At 39.4% G+C, this 16,381-nt stretch overlaps 1 protein-coding gene and 1 long non-coding RNA gene across 28 annotated transcripts in view; one reads left to right on the forward strand and one right to left on the reverse strand.

The window, feature by feature from the left end:
• The window catches only part of LOC141742801 (uncharacterized), a 343,134-nt gene that overhangs the window by 279,527 nt on the left and 47,226 nt on the right, over positions 1-16,381 (forward strand). The window lies entirely within an intron of this gene.
• The window catches only part of GALNT18 (polypeptide N-acetylgalactosaminyltransferase 18), a 281,814-nt gene that overhangs the window by 26,627 nt on the left and 238,806 nt on the right, over positions 1-16,381 (reverse strand). For 4 of the 10 annotated variants that reach the window (XM_074586014.1, XM_074586011.1, XM_074586020.1 and 1 more), the window contains one exon: positions 6,386-7,667. The exons of 3 other annotated variants lie outside the window; for them this stretch is intronic. In XM_074586014.1, the coding sequence (XP_074442115.1) occupies positions 7,521-7,667 (147 nt within the window). In that variant the 3' untranslated portion in view covers positions 6,386-7,520. 3 more of the 10 variants (XM_074586012.1, XM_074586019.1, XM_074586017.1) reach the window with 2 other exon arrangements.

The raw sequence follows: 16,381 nt of genomic DNA on the forward strand, positions 1-16,381 counted from the left end.
CTGGAGAAAAGAAGGCTCTGAGGAGACCTTATAGTGGCCTACCAGTATCTTAAGGGGGCCTACAAGAAAGCTGGTGAGGGACTTTCTAGGATGTCAGGTAATGGTAGGTCTAGAGGGAATGGATTAAAACTAGAGATGGGACGATTCAGACTGGATGTTAGGAAGAAGTTCTTCACCATGAGGGTGGTGAGACACTGGAACAGGTTGCCCAGAGAGGTGGTGGAAGCCCCATCCCTGGAAGTTTTTAAGGCCAGGCTGGATGAGGCTTTGAGCAGCCTGGTCTAGTGGGAGGTGTCCCTGCCCATGGCAGGGGGCTTGGAGCTAGGTGATCTTTAAGGTTCCTTCCAACCCAAACCATTCCATGGTTGTATGAAACTACATCAGTAAACCTTGACTTGTGCAAGCTTATACATGATACACAATGTTCTTTTCAGATCTTTTCAGATGATGAAATCTCCATGTGATTTAATCTCTCCTAGGAAACTTCAGTCAAGGATTTAATACCTGAAAGCATCACTTCTAAGAAGCAGAATTATTTCAATTTGCCATCCTTGACAGCAGTTATTGATTGTGAGACCAAGTAGACAAAGTCATGCTATGGAACAATACAGTGGTTTAAATATGAACTGTTTTAAGTCTGAAGTGTCATCTTGAATATTTCTGTCTCTTTGCTATAGAATTTGAGAGTAGAGAGCTTTTTCTTCAACTTTTTTGACTACTAAATACACAGAAATCATAACAATAAGATGCCTCGGCAATGTATACACAGATTGGAAAAATGGAGGTGGCATGCATTGCATTTAGCTGCAGGCAGAAGGATTAGGAATATAATATGTAGCCAGCCAATGTGGCTTCAAAGTAATTCAGTTTAAGTTGGGACTATTTTTTTAGAATAGGAAACTAAGACAGATTAGAAAAGTGATACCTGACAGAAATTTGAAGTTACTACTGATAATGGTTTTGTGGTTTGGATTTTTTCTTGTGTGATCTCTACCCAGGTAAAATGTGCTCAATAGCAAAGCGTGTGAGGAACAATAAAAATCCAGGTGATTCACTTCTCTAGCATGATGATGATCTTGCGTCATCTCTTAATAAAAAAAGCTCTCTCCAAATGGCTGCCAATCTGATTAGGTATGTTCAGCATAAACACTTAGAGCACAAATCGGCTTTGGAGAGTTGCTGTCTGTAGGTAACTTCTAATTCTTGTCTCTGCAGTGCTTGTTTTGTACTTTTCAACTGTTTAGAAAGGTGTTCTCAGCCTCCAGTTTGTTTGGTATCATTTTTTGTGTAGGTTTACAGTGCACGTGTGAGTTCTGAACACCATTAAACACGTGTATAAACAGGGGTTATTTGTTGAATTCAGCATGAGCCTTGCTTGAGGGGTACTTTGGGGACCCAGGCCAATTCCTCATAATACAGACCTGGTGCTGTTCCTCAAAGTCAGTGTATGTGTGCTAACTTATACTAGGTGAGGATTCATGCCTGGTACCTCAGGTGTTGGCACAGCAGGTTGCATAGTATTTTCACGCTAATGTTTGGCTCTGGATTTGAGTAAGAACTGCTCAGTGATCTTCAGACTGTAGGAAGCAGCAGGACCTTTCAATTTGTCATTCGTCACTGGTTTTTCAAGACTATCTGTAGACATATTTGGGACAGAAGTTTGGGATGTGTTTTTAATATCTTCTTTCTAATTGTGAGCCTTTCCAGAGCATTTGGAACTCAAGTGATAGAAGACTTGCTCTTCACTATATAGCTGAACAATGTCTAGGAGAATATAGAAAATGATAAAATAATGGTAAGATGACAAAAAATACGATACACAGAAAACCATTATTAACAGAGGCTGGAGATAAGAATGTAGCCTTTGGTGATTTGCTTTGAATTGAAATGTCATCTGCAGCAAAACATTCCCAACTGTTGTGAGAATCACTGTCACAAATGGGCACTTCAAATGCCGGTATTTCATTTCCTGATTTGGGTTTGGTTTGGCTTGTTGTGTCCCCCACTGAGTTTAAAGGTGGACTCAGTCATGGTTTAACCCCAGCCAGCAACTTGGACCACACAGCCACTTGCTCACTTCCCCCAGTTGGGATGGGGGAGAGAATTGGAAGAGTAAAAGTGAGAAAACTCATGGGTTGAGATAAAGACAGTTTAATAAGTAACGCAAAAGCCACGCACGCGAGCAAAGCAAAACAAGGAATTCATTCACTGCTTCTCATGGGCAGGCAGGTGTTCAGCCATCTCCAGGAAAGCAGGGCTCCATCACGCGTAACAGTTACTTGGGAAGAAAAATGCCATCCTTCTGAATGTGTCCCCACCTCCTTCCCCCAGCTTTATATACTGAGCATGACGTCATATGGCATGGAACATCCCTGTGGTCAGTTGGGGTCAGCTGTCCCAGCTGTGTCACCTCCCAACTTCTGCCCTCCCAGACTGCTCACTGGCGGGGTGGTGTGAGGAGCAGAAAAGGCCTTGACTGCTTAGCAACAACTAAAAAGATCAGTGCACTATCAACACTACTCTCTTCCTAAATCCAAACATAGCCCCACACCAGCTGCTAGCAAGAAAGTTAACTCCATCCCAGCTGAAACCATGACAACTCTTAATACTTCCATTTAGATCTGAGCAGTTGTCACCTTCTAAACTGTGGTTCGCAGTTTCCTTATTCTATTCTTCCTTTTGAAAGCTGAATGAAAATTGCATTTACCTCTAGCCTTTTGCAAGTAATAAATATTTGTTGTTTTTGTAAGATGGAAACACATATATTCTTTTAATAGAAAATTCTGTCCTATCATATATGCACTTCAAATGAGGCTCCTTCACCGGAAACAATATATTATGATGCAAAGTATATTTCTGTGGTGTTACAAGAAGTTTTCAGATGGTTTGTCACAAAGATCCCCTTCTGAGACTATGCATAACAAGACTGAATTCAGGTAAAATCGTCACTTCCACCTGACAATGCTAAGCTAATTTTAGTCAATAAACAAAAATACATTGCTTTGCTGTTTCAGAATACAGCTGTGAATGATGTTCTGCACTTTTAAGTATTTTCATGATAAAAGCAAGGGGGGTGTGTGGGGAGAATTTAAGAAACACTACAGCAATTCAGTAGAGAATACATTCTTATTCAAAAGCCTTAATGATTGCCTCCTGAGCTTTTGTATTAGCACAGCTATTTTGTATTCTGGTTTTGAGAAGTTATTTTGACTTAACCCTGTGGAAAACCTTTATCGGTTATTTGAGCAAAAATTTAAATATGATGAAGTTGTGTTCTGCTTTTTTGTCTGTGCTAAAAACTGAAGTAGTGCTGAAGGTATTCTGGATAGCACAGTGATAAAATTGTGATCCAAACCTTTCCTTTTGGTGTCTTGTTTCCATGTCTTTAAGACTGTGGATTGGTGAAGTGCACGTTAACATGGGTTTGGTTGTTGTGGTTTTTTGTTGCCAGTAAAACAGTCAGTATGTGAGTTTGTACATGCATGTTTATGTTTTATACAAAAATTTATATATATACACACATACACATATATACGTAACTTAGGGTATAAAAGAAAATGTGATGCATTATATTGATGTGTGACCTTGAAATCTCAGTTTCCCTTTGTATCTCCAGGATAGCATGACATCTGACAGCTACTTGCTTTTAGTTATCATTTTGCAACAGCCTCTTGATGAACGTATATAGAAAAGGCTCAGTGAAGGGTGTTGACTGATTAACTTCATTTTAGCAAAGACACAGAAGGTAGTACAACTCAGGCCTGATGTTGGTGGATTAAATGCCTCAGATAAATTTTGGTCTTTCAAAAGAGAGAAAACCAAAAATAGTTGCCTCTCCCATAGCAAAAGAGGACAATGCTAAGTCCTGTTCTGCACAGTTACTCCCAAGAGATGTTGGCAAGCCTGGAAAGACCAGGCAGGTGAGGGCACTCTTGAATTCTCTGGTCAGAGGTCTAGCTGGGAATGAATAGGTATGGTCTGTACTCCGTGCTCCTCAATGCCTCTAGCTTTGTAAAAACAAATAGGTAGGAACCTGGATCTCTTCTGAAGACTGTACAGCCCAGTTCCAGAAGTATACCTAGGGATCTCTGATACAAGGCAGACCCTAATCTACTCCCCAAGGATGTGAAGGTGTTCTTTTCTGCGTGTTGTGGTCACGTTGTCAGCACAGCTCCTTTTCTCCTTGTTGCTGGTGCTTTGCCCCCCCCACAGATGTTATGAGAAGACACATAATGGAATTCCTACAGGCGTGACAAACCACTGTATATGATATCCTGGTATGAACAATTTGGCTCAATGATAGCTGAGGAAGTACAGGAAAAATAAATATATGTAATCTATAAATATTTGAAGAAGTACAGTAGGAAGAGGGCTTATGGTTACTTGAAACTGTCAAGAAAACCTCACCAAAATATATTTGGAGCAGTTCTACAGCAGAAGAAGGGAGAGGGAGCTGACTGGATCTTTCTGGTCATCTTCGTCTCTGACCATACTTGGGTGAGGAGGTATGTGGCTCCTGGAACCATGTACTTCTTCGCCCTTAAGTGCTAGCTTTCCCTCTTTAAAACAATTTAAAAAACTTCAATAACAACAAACCAAACAAAACCCAACTATTGCAAAGGTAGATGTTTTTGAGGCAACTGATGATTGAATAATATTCTACAGTGTTCCAGGAAGTGAAGATGAGTTTTATTTTTCACTTAGTATGGTGATTACTTGTATTTTACAGTGCTGCTGCTATATCCATATAATTCCTGTGTATCCAAAAAGGAAAGTGGCAATGAGGCAGTTCATGACTAAAAGTGAGCACATGTCTAGCAAAAGATGGCTATGTCCTTCAGTTATGCTTGTTCTGCTCTGTTTTTCTCTCTCTTCCAAGATAAGAAGCATGTAAAAGAAAATCTGTTCTGAGGCCTTAGGGTCTCAGAAAGCGCATAGCAATGGTGCTGCTTAGAGATGCTCATACTTTCTACTATACCATTTTAGTAGACTTGGCCATAGATTTAAACTCATTTCCCTTTTTCAGTAAGTTAACACAGAAAAATGTTTACTCCATGATACAAAACAAAGGTAAAAGCATATTATAATGCATGTGTTTTACATATAGCTGGATTGTTGTAGTATAAAGTAATGTTTCAAGTCTGGATTTATGGTGGGTTTTTTTTTTCCCCCTCTCAATGTTTATTTTTCTAATTCTGCAGTAGTTACTAGAATTGCAGTGTGATCATATTTAAACCCTTAGTTACCGTTGAGGCATTCCTGATGATGTTGTTCTATTTTAGAGAAGCTGAAGAAAACTGTTCCTCAGTGCAGGCCCCATGGGAATCAGCAGCAGCATCAGAGCTGGTGTGTAGCAGGAACATATGGCTGGATACCACCAAACATGGCTTGGCGAGACTGCACGGCTCATTTTGAGGGTTTTTTTTTTTTCCACTTAGCAGTGAACTTGAGCACACTGCTGCAATGTAATCAGGAGTAACTAGTTGTCTTTGAGCAAATGCTAGATATTCATTTTGGTATGAAATGAGACAGTTCAGAGCCCAGCCCCTTCCTTTCACTTTTGTCAAGTCTTTGCCAGATTATCTCCCTCTAGGGCTCATCAAAAAAAACCCCAACCCACCCCAGAAAGTAACTGCTCAGAGTGCAGCAGGCCTGTAAGCATCCAAGGAGGCCGGTGTGATCCATACTACTTGTTTCTTCTCTTATGGCTGCAACTCCATCCACTGAAGTCTCAGTATCTTTGCTGAAAGGAAGCTTAGTTTCTCTCATGCTACTCTGTACAAGTTCTGTGCTTTTTCTCTGTCTGAACATGCAGTTTCCTCCTCATTCGTCTGGAATGCCTGTGAAAATAAGTCCAGTTGGTCAGTGGCGGAATTTGGGAATGCTCGGAATTTGTGAAATGGCTCTGCATGCCGTGTACCGAGCCTTCTCACATCTGGATACTGCACATACTTCAGTGTGCGGGAGCATTGGCTCATGTGTGTGGCAACGTGTTCTCTCTACAGGGTGAAATTAAAGCTGCTTTATCTTGTCCAGCTGTGGTACCCTGACACTCAGGTTATTGATGTTCTTTCAGGGTTCTAATTTTGATGGGCGTTTTCACTCAGACAGGCCTGAGGGACCTCTGAAGTTGCTCAAGGTGCAGGTGTTAAGCCTGTCTTTATTGGCTGTTACCGTTTCCCTGTTGTCAGCTCAGCATTTTCTTCTCTGAGAAGCAGATGTATGGTAACTATATACAGCAGAAGGTTGAACACATATAATTAATGTGCTATGTGACTTATTAAACAGTCATGAGAAACAATACTGTTAGGTGGTCCTGAATGTGAAGCCAGTCTGTAAGACAGTTTGGCACATAACCAGCTCCAAAGGAGGTTATGACTGTTACTTAAGATAACAAACAACAGAATAAAAAGAACAAATAGAGTAATAAAAAAGAGGGAATTTACATGCAAATAAAAGCAGCTGGAAATAAAGCGGCCCGTAATCCTAGTGTTCTGGTTTATCTCATCAGACTGTTTGTTTCTTCCTCTCCTCATCCCAGTTTTAGCTGAGATGAAGTGATATGGTGTTGCATTCACACCTACTGAAAGAGAAAGGCAGAGTGAATTCATACTTTTTGCTGTGCTCTTGGATGGAGCCATTTTTATCCAAGTCTGTGGTACCCAGGGAACAGTGTATTCAAAAAAAAAAAAAAAAAAATTGTAAGAACTACAGACAATTGGAAGGGAAGTGCAGTCATTGAAATGGAGCCCAACCCATTGAGAAATGTCAAGGGTTTTTTTTTGTATTTTTCTTCCAGTAGCTGCCGTCCTTCTCTTGGAGCTCTTTTACCTTCTTTTTAATAAATTCTCCTCCCTGCCTCACTTGAGCCCTGGGGTTCTCTCTGTGGTTTTACTTAGTAGGTACTGGTAAGGAAAAGTATGGGGGAGTGTATTATACACCCCCGTGCCCCCCACCCCCATATCTGCACACTGGCAGCTACAGTGATCTAGACAGCAGGGAGAAAGGAGAAAAATCCTCCCTTGCTGTAGCTGCTAGTGTGCAGGCGGGACTCTTTACCACAAGTCTGAAGAATACTGATTCTCAGCAGCTACTTGCCAAGATCAGGCTTGGGTTAATGAAACTGAAAACAATGAAACCACCACTTAACTTCCAAACTGATTTCCATGGAGACAGCGAGACAGTAATAGTGTTTGGACTTTTTTATTCAATAAAAGTTTGAGTTATAAATATTCTCCATTTGTTTCCTATTTACAGTTGTAAAATATTTTAGGATAGCCTACCCATCACCTGTCATTCAACATCCCTATAAATGCCATGAAAACATCATTGTGAAATAAAAATGTCTTATTTTCAGCCCACAAACCCAACTTCCACACACTCACAAAATAAAATCAAAGGGACAAAAAAGAGGAGAGAAGGAACCGGGGGGGTGGGGGGCGAGAGGAATACAGTACAGCAGGCAACAATGCAATATTTGCTACACAGTAGCAAAAGAAATGGGTAAAAAATTTAGTCTGCTATGATGACAAGCTTTTCAGGACATTTGTTATAGACCAACGTTGTCCAGTGCATTTCTGAAGGACGAGTTGAAATCCAAATTCATTTTCATTGTTTTCCTGCAATTCCAGGCAACGCTTGGATTTTCTGTTCTGGATTGGACCTCCCTTTAAAGATGGGGGGGGGAAAAAAAGTGTTTGGATTAAACATTGTGAACTTGTTGCATTGCTATTGTGTGATAATATAGAGCACATTCCAATGTCCATCTACTAAAGTCCACCGCTACTGTGAAAAATGTTTCAGTTAGAGACAAGCACTAGGTTGGCTTTGGAGTGAAGGTTCCCTTTGTCACAGACTGCTTTAATCTCTGATGTAATTTAGAATAGCCTCAATTGCTTGGTTACCATTTCAGCAAATGGAGTTTCTAGAATTGAGCTGTGTTTCTGGCCGTGCTTTTTAACCATGAGCCAAAAGCCTTCCTCTTTGCTTCCGTTACCTGGCTTAGTGGCTCTGCTGCACCTCTGAAACGTCAAAAGCAGGCAAAAGAGAACCCGTGCTTTGGCCAGGGGTGTCCTGCATGTAGGCTAAAAAGCAAAAAAATTTTGTTCTTTGAATTCTGAAATGAACTGTTTTTTCTAATCTTATCTTGCCAGTCCTCAGTGTTGACTCTCTGTTCAATTCTCAGCTTAATACTGCCATATTAAAGTCCTGTCTTTACTGTTGAGTTGCAGCAAATCTTAAATCACTGGGGCTATCACACAATAAATTACAATTAAATCATCATGTAGGTGACAAATTACTTTTTCCCTTTAGTTTTGGTTTCACTTGGTTCTTTCAACCCTCTCTCCTGTCTAATAAAGATAATAGTTAATTTGTACACATCGGTGTCTGGGAAGTTTCTTCCAAGTTATACAGAGTAGAGTAATTTGCACAGAAGTCTGAAAGTCTGTCTTCCTCTAGAGTATCTTGGACTTGTGTAGTAGAGAATCAGTGGCTTAATCGCAAATCGAAGAATGGGGTGTAAATCAGTACAGATGAAGTATGGAAAGAGCAGCCACTTTAAATTACTTATTTGTACAATGGGGAAAAATTAGTTGCTATAAAAAAAAACAACCCCAAAATGCAACCACCCAATACCATACAAAAACCCCACCTCATCTGTGTTACGCCTTGCATTAGGAAGTCATAACTGTGAGAAATTTCTATTATAATCACCAGGATGTTAGCATAAATCCCATAGAAATGCTAAGTTTGATTTTTTTCAGAGAAGGCAAGGGCAGCTCATGCTTCTGCTTCATTCCAACAGGCGGCTGGGAGGTCTCCTCTCCTCCTATCCTACCACTAATAGCTAGTAAGTACTTTCTCTGAGAAGTGGCTTCTAAAAACATTTTTTGGGACTGGCTAATGAAATGCAGAATTAGGTTTGAAAGGTGTAAGTCTTAAATATGGGTTTGGGTAAGAGACTGTTTTTCTAGAATAATCCACAAAATTCAAAACATGAGGCTCCCATAATACTCCTTGGTAGGGCTACATGCAGTCTAGATACAGTTTTCACTGCTTAATTTACTAGACACAGGCTTACAGTAGGCATTTTAATATACCTCCATAACAAAATGCTGAGCGAACTGTATTTTCCCACCGCTGTGTAACTATTATTGACACTTATTAATAATGGTAGTTAAATTTGGGTGTCTGATGGGAGCATAAACTCTAAGCTATCTATAAGCAATAAAACTGCTTGATATACAAGAAAGCAGAAGAAACTGGTATGGGAAATTAGTCAAAGCTTCATTATATGCTATTTGTTCCCTTATGCTAAACACGCACCCCCACTACCCTCCCCCTCCAAGTTACTTTGGCCTTCTAAAGCTCATTGTGGTGAGATTTTTTTTCTTTTTTTTCCAAATGAACTCAATGAGCTTTCAATTAGGTCCTTCAGATATAAAACTCTAAGGTAATGGGTATTTTCTCAAAAGAAACAGTTGTTTTGTTTTGTTTCCTTTTAGCAAAACATACGGTCTCTCTTAATGAAACCTGTTGATTATGGGTTTTCTCTGCATAGACCTAGTGTTGCATGGCACCCAGGGTCACCTCCCTGTGTTTAAATTGGGAATTACAGTTTATCACAAGTGTTTCTGCCTAAACCCAAACTGACGTCAACTTCCTTGTGCTTCCAACTGATGCTGGAGAGGCTTGTGTTGCTGTCATTCAAGTTAACCAGTTCTGTATCTTTCATTTATCAGTCAGTCCTTCTCTCAGCTCAGACCTTGCGCTAAGGAAGCAGGAGGAAGATGTTGTCCCGCTTTCTGTCTTGTCAGAAAACTAACCAGCTCTGGGAGACTTGTTCAGCTCCATTACTTGCCTGATTTTCGTACGTGGGATATGAATCTGGGTATAGTACTTTTAGACCTCTCCTGTCATTTCTATCTTATTAGCGTAAGTGAAGGAACATAATTAATTCTCTCCACAGCTAAATCAGAAGCATTATCCTAGTACAACTCTTCTTGCCCGAACTCTGTGACATGAACTCTGTGGTGTCCATCTTAAGAACAGCTTTTATGTTTATGAAGAAGGATGAGCTAGGATGCTCGGGTCTAGCTGGCTTTCATGTCCAAAAGAGCTAAAAATCCACAAAATTGAGTGACTATGACAGCCTGCTCTGAAACCATGGCAATGGGAATGGAAAGTCCCTAAAACAAAACCCCCAAAAGCATAAATAATCCAATCTTGAAGTTAGCCATTGTTCCAATAGGAACCCCAACAGAATAGAAAGTTAAACAGTAACCTAGTAGTAGCTGATAGGATGAAGGTATAGCCTCTAGTTACCTTAGATAATTTTAATACTAAAAATCCCACCTCTAGGAGATTTTATATGTAAATGTAAGACCACCTTAGTACACCGAGCCAGACAGAAATCAGGACATGCACAAACGAGTTTTTGTTATATAACTGCAAGTGACCAATCAGCTATTTTAATGTGGTTTTTTTTCCTTATTACCTTTTTATATAAAAGACCCTACCTGTTTCCTACGAGGTGTGCTGGCTGCCTTAGATCCCTAGCACCCGAATCTGCAGAACTGAAATAAAGACCAATACCTCCACAGAACGTGTTGACTGGCTCGTGCACACCGGCTGAAGAGCCCTTATATTTAGGGTCAACAGCTTCAGCAGCTGGGCGGGGGCAACCACCTTGTTTGTTGTCTGCACTTGGTGAATCCCGTTCTTTGGTGCCTATTTTTCCTCCCCAAGGACGGTGCATGGGGCCTAGTCACCTAGCTTAGCGCACTGTTAGGCAGAGAAGCCACAGCACTAAGTCTTAAATACTGCTGTGCTGAGTTGGAATTTCTGTCCGCCTAACTCCCCTTTGTATCAATGGTCAAGGGTTTCTTTCGCTGGAATGGGCCAAATGCCATCTATTCCCATTGTGGATTTCAGGGTAGAGGAAGGAGGATGTTCACAGTGGAGACAATGTTTTTTCTCTATTCTAAATCACCTAGGTGATTTACATAGGTGTTACAGTAAATGTATTCATGCGAAATACTTTAATAAAGACAGCTACAAAACCAAAGTGTAAACTAAGGAAAAACAAAACAAGCAAGCAACCAAAGAACCACACAACTCCCCCCACCTCCCTCCTTTTCTTCTCCTGATGTGCCCCCCTGTGAAATTCGGCTTCTATTTAATAGAAACAAGTGACTCGGGAGATAAAAAAACTGAGGAAGCTCTTTTTGATGTGCAGCAAAGCACTCTGCAGTGGCTGCTGAAAATCATCCTGCTGAGTACACTGGAGCTGCTGTCTGGAACATAAAAGAGACACCAAAGTTAAGCAGTGGCTAATATGTGTGAATTGAGTGGTGTAGAGAGCACGGATGCTTTTAGCAGCATGATTTTTTTTGCCCACAAAAGAGAAACGGGAAGACTCAAGTCCCGTTAGAAACAGAACAGCTTGGAGAGGTGAGGTCTGTACAGAACCACGGCTTAATCCCTCAGAGAGGCTGCAGTCTACACAGCTTTGGTTCCTTTCAGTAAGCATATAAATGAAAGAACTGCTCTGAAGTACAAGCAGAAGGGTTTGTATAGTGCTTACTTACAATTTCCTGTTGTTAGCCTAGGTAATTGTGTTCATTTTTTCCCCCCTTCCTATGCCTAATGCCAGCCTGTGATAGTGGTACTGGTCTGTTATCTCTAGGGTGATGACAGTGCACCCCACTATATGTTGCAAAGCCTGAACTAGCCATCTCTTAACTCATTAAAGCGCATGAACTGAGTAACTCCACTGAAAGCAAAACAAGCAAGCAGGACTGACGCACTGAAAGCTAACGCTACATCTTGCTGCTCTGACTGGCCTGGCCTCCAAATTGCAGTATTCCTGAGTGGTTTCTGCAATCCGTCATCATTGCTAGCATTTGGAACCCTAAAGCCAAACGCAGACAAAGGTGTCCTTTCAGTTAATTCTTTTTTTTATAACCATTTAGTAAAACTCGTATAAAACAGTCATGTTTACGGCTTGCTCAGCAAAATGGTTTATAGTAATACTATGCTTCAGGCAAAGTGAAAGGCAAGTTGTTTATCTGGTTCGCTTTCCCCATCCTAGGTAAGACCTCTACTTTCTAATTTAAAGGCAAAAAATTGATAGCCTAGGGTAAAATCTTTAATCATGATACATAAAATATAGTTCTATAGGCTGAAACAAGTTAAAGAGGAATTCTGCCCTGAACAGAATTAGGATTAAGATTGTGGATGATGAGAAGGCAGCTCAAAGGCATCAGAAGTCTCAGGAGGATAAATAAATATCCAGGTCAACTATTTTATAAAAATAGACTGCACGTGACAGCACTAACAACTTTGACTGAAAACTTGATGGGGTTTGCAATGCAAATTGAAGCAATGCCTGTGAGAAGCACAAATACTCTCAACTCCTGCTGGTATCCTTAGACACGCATAAAACTTATGGAGTGTTTCATAAGTGTACTTTTAATGTAAATGCTATCTCAAGTCACGCACCCTGCCATGACCAATAGCTATTGGAACGTGCCACAACACGCACAGGGGAAAGCAATACTTTTGACTTCCTTCAGAATTATTGTACATTCTGCCTATCTGCCATGTGTAAGCGATTTCCTTTCAAGTCTTTCACTAAAGCAGAATTTATCCAATAATAACGGCATCTAAGAATACCATTTGATTGTGTCCACAAACCACTGCAGTACAAGGATGGGTGAACGTGGTTGGCAGGGAGGCATTCCCATGCGAGTCTGTAGTACGTAAAAACCAACTTGCTTTTAGAAAGTGTGACACGTTACAACTATATACTTACGTATTCTAGGTTAGAGCTGGAGTGCTAAGAAGCTGTGCAAAGCAGTTAGACAGTCTTTGCTGAACTGTTCTATGGTTTTTGTTTTGGTTTATTGGGTGGTGGTAGACACACAGTTCCCAAACCTCCCCATTGCCATAATAATGTAAATAAACCAGGCAATAAACCAGGATGAGTCCTCTCTGGAATACTGGTCCTTGCAGAACCAGGCTTAGTTGAAAGCTGTCATAAAGCTTCTCTAATGTCTAGAAGGCCTCCTATCCAGAGGGCTACAAATAGGACAAAGCTTTGGTACAGCTTTGGAAATACCAGAGATGGTAAATACAATTTTTTTGTAAAGAAACCGTGTAACCTGGAAGTCCCGCCCCTCCATACCATTGCTACTGCAGAACTGGGCTTATATACCGTGTTATGCTCCCACAGCTAAACAAAGCATGTTCTGACTTCATGACAAAAGATGCATTAAGAAGTTTCCGTAAGCATATACCCAGCCAAAAACTTCTGAACTCATGGGTTTTCTTGCCAAAAATGTCACCTTAGGGTGACATATCTTTTGTGATGAATGATAGACCTTTTAATCAGATGATATTTTACTGGTCGCAGTGTAAAATCTTTTTTATTTCTGGCTGTATTTAATAGACATTTAGCATTATATTTAGTCTCTAATTTTCTTCAGTAAGAATTCTCTTCAGCAAGAACCAAGTAGTTTTCTGTTCTTTGTTACTTGAAGTTAGATTGCCAAGGTTGTGTTTTGATATATGAACAAAAAAGCACTCATCAGGAAAAGACCAGAGATGCTACTTCACGTAGTTTAGGTGTTTTAAAGGAAGGATTCTAATGTGCGTATGTGGCATCATTAAAGCTGAACAAGTAATTTACAGCATCTAACTGACTTGGTCAATTTAGTCATTGTTTGTACTTGGCACATCTGCTAGATATGATCCATGACATTCCGGTCGTTTAGATAGGTGTGATGAGTTCTGTGAGCTGCAGAAAAAGGAATGTAGAAAGGGAAAATGGGGAAGTGAGGTTGTTGCTTTCAACTAAACCAGGGCCTCAGAAGGTAGTAAAAGCTCTGGGCATAAAACTGAAGACAGGGTTTGATCCCTTATAAAAATGAGGGTTACTAAATGAATGCTGGAGGTTGTCAGCATTACTGAAAATCAGACTGATAGCTCTTTTTAACACGTTACTATAAAGCATACGCTTTCATTACAGGGTTTAAACCTAGTTTCTGCTCATCACATCAAAGCTCATGTTATTCTACCTAAAAGAAGAAGAAAAAAAAAATATGGTCCTATCAGCTTGCCTAATCATGGCTATTTCAGAAAAAAGTCTTACAAGGTTAATAAGTATATCCAATCTTGGATCATGTATGCTATATAGACTGCTGCATTCACTAGTCTATAATTTTCTATTTGTACCTCAGTCAGTGACCTCAAATGTTTACATGTTCACTCTACCTTTGAGGCAGAAACTCTAATCTTCACTATTGCTTTGATACGTTTGAATCAAAGAATTATGCTGAGGTGTATATAACACAGATAATCTCCACTCCAAACGGAATGCACAGTCTTCTCATTCACTTCCCCAGAATACTGGGGTAAATTTTCAGTGACTTGTTAGCACACCAAATTTAGTCTAAAAAAAAATTATTTGATTTTTACAATTCATTTTGTCTTTTATGTGGTCACTTCTGTGTGGATGTTGCTGCAGTGGTCACAGGAAAAAGTGAATAATTTATCCCATACAGTAGTTAATGTATTTTCAGTATTGCCTTTGCTTGGAAATATTGGATAATGGTTTTGAGCTTAGAATTTCTGCTTTATAATTGCATAAAGGATATAGGTACGTGTAACGGTATATATAGGTAACTGATTAATTCCTTCTCAATTCTAAAGCAGTATGACAAATTTTCCAACTCTTTGGCGAGCAGGTGCTCTGTAAGTAAAGCAGGCTCTACAGCATACTCTTTGTTGTTCACATCTTTCAAAAATTAATTTTAACTATTTAAATTAAAGTATTCCTCAGTGAAGTATATTATTAACTGTTGCTCTACTTTAAAGGCACTTTGTTCCTAATGTATTTGTTACGACTACTGTGAAAATAAGGTGCATTTAGCTGCTATTATTGTATGAAATATTATCTACAGTACTGTTACATATTAAAAAGGTGTTTTCTGTCAGCTATTAGGATCACTATTTACAGTTAGATAGGCAAGTGAGAATCTTTACCAGACACTTTTAAAATGTGAATTTATTTTTCCAATACTAACCAAAACTAAGTGCTGTGCACAACATGAACTTAGATGGACTTATAACAGGGATCAGCCAAACCATTTCTTAAGGAAAAAAAAAATATATTTTTTTTTCATCCTCCTCGTTTCTCCTCCTGAACTCAGGTTCTGTTGTCAGGCAGCCGTCCGAGCTCTGGTCTTACATCCATTTACTGGTACCCAGTGAGTACGTACTATGAAGCATCATCTGACAATGGAATTAGATGCATCATTCAACAGTTACAACTGTTTAATGTCTATGTCACAGTTTATCTCATTCCACTACCGAGACTTCTGAGTGAGTGTTCAGATTTTACGTAATCATAAATGCTAATTTTTTATATTGCTGCAACAAATTTTTAATACTGTAGCTGTGACAAATCAAATGATGCAGCCTTATCTGTATGTCCAAACTAGGTTTTAGTAACTAGTGGACTGTGCGATCATTTTCTGTTTCGTTTAATCTAGATTGGCAACGTGACTGTGGAGCAGTCTAGGTTCTGAGCGCAGCCCTCTAAAGTTGTAATAGTTAAATATTCAGGATGTGGAAATACACAATATTGCTAAAGAAAATATTTAAATAAAAGCAATTAAACGTGTCAAAAGGAAATGCAGTTTCATACAGAGGATGTAATTGGAATAGAAAACAAATTACAGAGAAACAGCATAAAAATCAGAAACGGAATGTATAGATTTATATCTATCAATAGTATTTTCCACATAAATAGAAAATTTTACCACAGATTTAAATCGGATTACAAAGGCCCATTGTTAATAGCAAGATTAAGAAATAATACCTTGCAAAGAAATAAATTCAAGCCTCCACTGAAATACAATGAAGCTATTCAGGATATGATAGCTGAAAACACAATTTGCTACAGAAAATGATGATAAAACTAAGAAAACTAAAGTGGGCTTTGGAGTAGAATACATTAGCCAGACTAGAAAGATCATTAGGGTTTTTTTCAGAAAGTAAACACAAATCATGACTGTATCAATCAGCAGTGGCCAGGAAATCTTTCTGACATATTATTAGAAAAACATCTGCAGAAACAAATATTCTAGATCTACAATATGATTTTTAAAATTAATTACTGAACACTGTTTCTGGCACGGGGTGGGTGGGAAGTAGTTTAAAAAGGGAATCTTTTATCCATACCTAGCCCTGATGATTATGGCAAAACACAAAATCTACAGCTGAACATATTGTTTGGTTTTGTTTTGGCAGCAAATCCAGATGATGATGCATTATGCTGATCTTCTGATAGCTAGGATTACCTAATCAGTCCTTT

The sequence above is a fragment of the Larus michahellis genome, chromosome 4, assembly GCF_964199755.1.
Source record: "Larus michahellis chromosome 4, bLarMic1.1, whole genome shotgun sequence".
Classification (NCBI taxonomy): domain Eukaryota; kingdom Metazoa; phylum Chordata; class Aves; order Charadriiformes; family Laridae; genus Larus; species Larus michahellis.